The 7,531-nt window shown below is 44.5% G+C and overlaps 1 protein-coding gene across 1 annotated transcript in view; it reads right to left on the reverse strand.

The window, feature by feature from the left end:
- The window catches only part of TRPC4AP (transient receptor potential cation channel subfamily C member 4 associated protein), a 32,742-nt gene extending 25,626 nt beyond the window's left edge, over window positions 1-7,116 (reverse strand). The window contains exons 1-2 of the mRNA XM_026042041.1: window positions 7,039-7,116; window positions 6,570-6,617 (exon numbers count right to left, since the gene is read on the reverse strand). Of these exons, the coding sequence (XP_025897826.1) occupies window positions 6,570-6,617; window positions 7,039-7,116 (126 nt within the window). The remainder of the gene's footprint in view (window positions 1-6,569; window positions 6,618-7,038) is intronic.
- Between the last annotated feature and the right edge of the window lie 415 nt (window positions 7,117-7,531).

The raw sequence follows: 7,531 nt of genomic DNA on the forward strand, positions 1-7,531 counted from the left end.
TTTTAAGTAAGATTTCAATTTTTTCCTTACTGCAAGGAGTGACTGGAGGCAACATGAAAAACTCTGGATAACTTCCCTTGTTTTAAACTCTTTTTTTTTTTGATTTCCTGGGTAACGAACCTGCACTGCTAGTGAATGACACAGATGTTTTCTGAGGAGATCGTCCTTGTAAGAAACACCAAAATAAAACCAGAAAGTCAAAATGGCCTTGGACTGAGCAATGGGGCAGTTCCTTTAAGTGAGAAATGTCGACTTCTCCCTCTACTTCACAGCACAGAGAAGACAAGAGGAACTCTGCCCTTACCCCACATCTGCTGAGGGAGGAGTGCAGAACCAACATTAATAGCTGGGTAAAGTACAAAGAACGTGCAGCAAAACGCCAGGGAAAGAGTCCAACTCTCTGCTTCCAGCTGATGGGAACGATACCACATGCAAAGATGACGTGCGCAGAGCCGCAACCCGAGCTGCGCGGGCAGCACAGCTCAGGCCCCAGTACCCAAGTGCTCCCTGATTAAACCAAATGCTCCTCAGTGCTGCTAAACCCTTCTTTGGGCTTAACGCTGCACTTGCAAATCACATCTGGGCTTTTCGGGTTGGGGCAGGATCCCTCTCCGTTCTCATTTCTGTACTAACGCAGCTTCCTCTTCCTTCCTCAAGCTCCGAGGCGTCACTTGTGCTGACAGGCAGAGAACTTCCACGACGCAAATTCTGAGGGACTGAAGCAAATGCTTCTTGCTCTCCTCTTCCTGCAACTGCTTTCAGCAAAGGCTCTCTCTTGATGGAACACATGCCTCTGGTTTCATTACTAGCTCTGGTTTGTCCTCCCTGCTCTGTGTTTCCGAGGCTATCCTGGCTCTGAGTATTTCCATTGGGGGGGGGGGGTGGTATTTGCCAACACAGAGACTTTGGATTCTGTTGAGGGATTCAAATCCAATTAATTTCTAGGGAGCTGCTGTCTCTGCAACCATTTTGGGTTTAAATCTGCATCTCGTGATTTCTATAATAGCAGCTAGTTAATAGCTTTCATCTACAAGTCAAGTTATACTCCTTTCTTGATCTTTTTAGGCAGACGTTAGTGAAAAGTCATCAAAATTAGCACTGGGCCTTTGGAGGCCACCTCACTTTCACGTTTATTTACTTTCGTTTCATCCAGGCCCAGTCCAATCCTACATCAATTTCTCAGAATATTTCTTCACTTACTGAATGGCTCAGGATAAAATGTGTGGATTTAAGACACTAACATGGATTTAAGGCACTAAAAAAAAAAACAGGGGAGGTTGTAGAAGTTAAATTGGAAACGTAAAGTAAAACCAAGTAAAACAATTAAGTACATCAAGTAAAACAAAGAGTTTATGCAACTGATGGCTGTAGGGATTGCAAATTGTCATGTCTTACATTAGAGAGAGAGGAGAAAGGAGTATCTAATATTGGGAAAACTGAAGTATCCAAATTTTCCTACCATTTAGTTAGCTAAACGGGTGCAAAGGGCAAGATGTCGCACAGTCACTTCCCACAGATTTGCCTCAACAATTCCAAATTTTGATTCATAAACCGAGGAACGTCGGGAATGACATTTTAAGGCTCTCCTGAGCACAGTATGATCAGGAGTGAAGCGGTACACGCTAGCTCAGCTCCAGCACGGAGCCTGCAAACTACCTAATACAGTGTCCCACAAGCTCTGTGCTGGAACCAGTTTCACTGAATGCTCTTCATCAGTCAAGCCTAACCAGATATTAGTCATCTCCCCCTCCTCCAACCATGCCCTGGAAGCTGTGTCAGCATGGTTTTGTGGGAAGGGCAAGCACTTCTGAGCGGATTAAAATACAGAGCTAAAATATGTCATCAAACCCAGCCAACGTAGAGCAGACACAGTGGTTTTCTCTTTAAAGGCTCCCTGGAGGACGCTGTAACATAGTGCTTTCTAAAAAGTTGATCTTTCAAAAGCCAAAAATACAAACCAAGGTCCCCAAATATGCTTTACACCACTAAAGAATTCATTTTGTGACTGGCCTTATAAATAAGCCACACCATCTGCATTTTTTTCATTCATTTTTGTTGTTTGCATTAAGCTAAGAGTCCTTTAAGAAAACAACCGAGTTTCCATTCTCAATATTTTTCATGACCACTTCTCCAGTATATGTTCAAATGCTTTGAAAGTTTAAGAAGACAAAAAGAGAGGCACAGAACAATGGCTCTCAAAGAGCAGATACAAGCATGCAGTCTCTCTACATGCCTCTAACAAAGCCAAAGTCCTTCCAAATCCTTTCCTTCAAACCTTTTAAAACAAGATCTATGTCTCCTAATCCACATCTGCAAGGCTCTGCTGGCCCAAACTCACCCAGACAGGCACCTCCAGGCTCTAATCTCCTGGTCCTTCCATCTCCTCTGAAAATTCAGATGTTCACGGTGATCCTCACAACCGGACACTCATCACCACTGGAAGGTCTCCAACAAGCCAGTTATGTCAGACAACCCCAATTACAAATTCCCTTTCCAGGCTGCAGTTTGAAATCTCCTGCCACGTCACACTGATTTTCAGGGTTACACCACAACCAAATGCTTTGGCACTTGGGCATTTTGCTTTGTGGTGAACCATTGCCACGATTCCCAAAAAACTGCTCTGGCCACTAGCCCTGGTGGAAGAGCCAGTCTGTCAACATGAAGAAAAGCGCTCAAGAAAATCCACTGTTTCCTAGAGCAGAACAACTCCAAAGCAGATGACACCAACAACTCTCCAGCATCCAGGAAACCACAATGGATTTTATAGCATAGGCTTCTGATACTTGTTTTTGCAATCCTATGCCTAGAGAAAAATAAATATATAAAATTAACTCATCAGTGGTTACTCTTTTCTCAGAACTACCTAAAACGTTTCCTTTGCTACTCATTTTGATAAGATAAAATCTGTAAGGATAACTCAAAACAAGCAGAGGTAAGAGGGTTTTTTTTTTTTTTGTTCCAAACTCACTTTTAATCAGCAAAATAGATTTACTGAAATCTAACACTAGCATTTTTAAGTATTTCTAGGTCCAGACAGAGCTCTGCTCCCGCTTCCATAAAAAGCACATCCCGGCTTTCTGATACTACCTAGCTGCCTCCTCTACTGAAAAGGCATAAGCCTGCTAAGACCGATACAATTAGAGCTACTAAAGTGGATTATATTCGTGTAAATCTTTTTTTGTGTGTTAAGGAGAAAACAATACTGCTTAGAGAATAAAAGATTTCCAAAGAGCTACGAGGGAAACTATTACAAACTGCTGATGCTTCAGAATGGTAAGATGTGGAAATTTGGATGTTTGAGGCAGAAAATGTTTTCCTTTCACAGAGAACAGACATGGACTATAGTGTTCAAGAAAGTATTTATCCCTTGGAATAACAGACCGTGAAAAACAGCTGGAAAAGTGGGCTTTTTTTTCGCTCCAGTCTGCTTGGTTCAGCTAAGCCTTGGCAATTTTGTGAGAGGGTGAGACTAGCACTGATAACTTGCTCGTGCAACTACACTAGAATCAAAACACTAGTTTGCCAACAAATCACCGGCTAATCCATTATTATAATTCCCTCTACATGGATTCACCTAAATATTCTTTGGATTTCACACTGCATACATATTTTTAACAGTTGGCTTGCACCAGATAAAACGTGTGCCCTCTTGCTAAGAGGATAAAATCCTGTTTTGAGCTTGATCAGCTGCACTGAAACGTTGCTTTGCCTTCATGGAACTGCAGTGCAAACCCCATTAGGTCTCATTTACAATGTCTGTGTGAATACAGCGAAACTGTGCCAGGAAAGGAAATACAGAGCAGCTAGTTTGCAAGCAGTATTTTTTGTTATTACAAAGTGTGTGTCATTTCTGGAAAGCTGCTTCTAGTTTACTAATCTCTTAAAAAACACTTTTTTACCTGATCTGTACCCAGTACTAGGGTAGATAAAGGCAAAACAAAATAAAAGGTTGAGCAATCTGATACTAATGACTTACTTGTATATACACTATATATAACAATAGTCCTAAATTATATAATATCAATAGATAATGGAGATATCTACTAACATCTATTTTATCCCTCAATCTTGTAATTTTTAATAAGAGGGAAACAAAACAACTGGCAGAACAGCTGTGGTTGCTGCTGAATACAAGCAAGGCCCATGTCAAACACTCAGCTTTTTTGAGATCTAACTGCCTGCAAAACCAAAATTCAGGTGGTTGTTACTATCAAAAAATTTTTTATACATCCTACTAAGATCAGATGAGTGAACTTTCATGTGCAGATCTGTGAATAGCCACGCTTACCAATTCAAGAATGAACCCCTGGCTTTCCTTATGAAAAAAAAAAAAAAAAAAAAAAAAGAGAGATTTGAGATCATCTAGAGGAAAAAAAGAAAGGCAATTAGTGCGTCATTTAATAACAAATGCAACATTCTGCCTACAGAACGTTGCTACCTGCCTCCCAGGGAGCAGATACAGCAGCAATAGATATTTCACAGTGACTATACTGTGCAATAATATAACTCAGACTGCATGCACCATAATTCAGAGAGATTTGGAAAGCTTTTTCTTTCTTAAAACCTTGAAAAGGGCTTCTCCTCTTTGTAGGATGCCAGAGATGCAGTCCACGTGGCATTTGACCCAAAGTTTCCTTACAAAGGACAGGAAAGTAGAGCTGGGAGAAGTTTCCCCTGACTTGCTCTGCCAGACCCCAACACTGTAGCTTGGAAAGTTGATCTGTCTCGGGATATTTTTGGGGGTAAAATGAGTTGAGACTCTTGAGAAACGGCTATTGAGGAGGTGACTGCAGGAAAATCATAGCCATTCTCATAAAAGCAGAAATTAAATAAAGAGTATGCAGAAGTGCCTCAGACTTCCCCAAAATATAAAAGACAATCGTATAATTTTCATCTTCCACAACTAAAAACAAGAACAAAAAAATACACTTCACTGCAAAAGTACACAAACGTATTTCAAAATGGTGAACGTTGCCCTTGGTAAACTTTTCACTGCAGTTATTTACAGAATAAGACAAATCACAACTTTAAAACACACTGTTCACCACAGCAACATTTATGAGGGTCCCGACACAACAGTTCAGCTCGAATACACTTCTTTGCTCTAGTGTATCATAATTCCCATCTCCAAGCAGAGATCCACAAAAGCATATTCGAGTTGAGGGCAGAATTCCCAAATAACTAATTTGCTGCTGAATTCCCGGGACCCCCTTCCACCAAGTTCAAAACCAACCAAGTTATTTTTTCCCTTGGTGCAAGCAATTTAATGACAGGCTACTATGCAGTAACCAAGCATTAGGAAGTCTAGGTGTTTGAGCTTTAAATCTCTCCTTGCAGCAGAGCAGTATTAAAATATATTAAGCAAACAAACAACCCCCTAAGCACAGATATTACAAGAAGGGCTTAACGAGCATAAGTTTCCTTGGTTATAACCCAAGTCAGGTCATTTTCTTCTTCAGACATCTCAAACAAGCCATAAAAGCTCTACGTTAAAAATACAGGACGGATTCAGGCTCTTCTACCCTAAATCCCTACAGGTTTTACAGGGCAGGTGTCTGGAGGTGGGCAGAGGAGTTGGTGAAACAAGGCAGCACTGAGTCTGCACGGCCTACAAATACACACCAAAAACTATTCCACGTAAACAGCTTATCTTAAAATAGACAGTATCAGGGTTAAAGTTATGCAGAGATTTGCTTTTTTTAAGAACAAAGAACTAATCTGGTATTTGAGTGGGAAGTACAATAAGGACAAAAGAGCAGCTGAAAATGATTTTCCTGCTTTCATCTATCTTTTTACCTCTTCTGCCTACAGAGCAATACACATTTATATGGATGAATGAGTCTTCCCTTTGCAATTGCTTCAAATTCTTGTTAATCAAGGAAAATGCTGATGCTTGCACTAATGAAAGTCACTGCAGAAACCTCAGGGAAATCCTGTTATTGCATCTCATCCTTTAAAGTTACTTAAACACAATGAATCACTGTCTAAATGCCAGTCTTTTATCCCCTTTCTAGTTTTCAAGCCTTTGCTCCATTTTATATTTAATCTGTAAAACAAGCGCCACTTAGGACTTCATAGGAAATAATTAGCACCCAAGTATCACGGAGCAGCGTCTCCAAAGTCACCACACAAAGCACACGCCGTATGCAAGAATCTAGGAGAACAAGTCCGAATTCACTTCCCAGCGCCTTCCCAACGTCACCAAGTGGGAGACACGACCATTTGGGATGGGGCTGGAACAGCTCCAGGGAAAACCACCCGCAGCAAAGGCAGCATTCCCGAGCGAAAGCTTTCCGGAGCCGTAAGGCTGCGAGGCCTTCAATGTCGACGCCGGGTTCGGCTCCGGTTCCACACGGAGCTTCCTCTTCCTTGTAGGAACCCACGACGCACCCCAGGCAGCCCACGGACGGGGCAAACCGCCCTCGCCGGGGTTTCTCACCGGGAGGAACGCCACGGAGCGGGCACGGGAGCGTTAACGTGCTCGGGGGAGGCTGCAGGGCGGCTCCGGGCCCGGCCGCGCCACGCGGGCCCCGCCGCGGCCTTCCCCCCCCGCGGCCCGCCCCCGCTACCTGCGCCCCCCGCGTGAGGCCGCGGCCGCTGAGCTGCCGCTGCTGCTGCTGCCGCCGCCGGGCCCGGGCCCCCCCGCCGCCGCCGCCGCCGCCATGGCCGCTCCTGCCGCCGGACGGAGACAAACAGGAAGCACCCCCTCCCCCTCCGGCGACGCAGTGCCCTCTACCGGAAGGAAAGCGCGCCAGGACCCCCGGAGGACGCTGGGAAATGTAGTCCGGCCGCGCCCCGCGCACGCGCAGAGGGAGGTGGGGGGGAGCGTGGCGCCGCGCGCGGAGCATGCCGGGAAGGAGGAGGCCTCCTCCTGCAGCGCGGGGCGGCCATGATGGAGAGGGAAGATGGCGGGGCCGCCCGGCTCGGCTTTGTTCAGACACATCAGTGTCCTGCAGCCGGGCGGTGAAACAGCCTGCAGCTGCCCCACGACCAGCGTGGGCACCAACCGTGCTGTTAATAACGCTGTGAATAACCTACCGAGGCAAAATGACCTCCAAAGAGCGGCCCTGTCTCCTGGCTTGCTGCCTGTGAGGCTTCCTCCTTGTGCTGTTGCATAACACCCTGAACAAGCGGGACCAGGAAAATAGCACCCACAGCAGCCACAACCCAGAGCAGGAAAATTTCACCGCAACAGGAATTCCCAAACAGCCCCGCAACTCTCGTAAATAAAAACAAAATAAAATCTTATTAAATAATTATGCAGGCACGTGGAGAGGAGCCATTACTAATAAATGAGATTGGAAGAAGCCTGGTGACATTAATGAAACAAAACAAGTAGTATTTTCTTTAAAACACCAGCATATCCTTTACTGCTGCTGGTTGAGTCGAGCAGTGCAGAAACTTGTGGGCAAAGCTAAAAATCCTACTACAGCATCCAAAAAGCTTGAATCAAACAGAATAAACCATGAAAGCACAATTCCTGAAAGCCTGTCATGCGGTGAGGACACTAGAGCATGGGATTGGCTTCCAT

This window comes from Nothoprocta perdicaria, unplaced genomic scaffold, assembly GCF_003342845.1.
Source record: "Nothoprocta perdicaria isolate Ctin4 unplaced genomic scaffold, notPer1 scaffold_3, whole genome shotgun sequence".
Classification (NCBI taxonomy): Eukaryota; Metazoa; Chordata; class Aves; order Tinamiformes; family Tinamidae; genus Nothoprocta; species Nothoprocta perdicaria.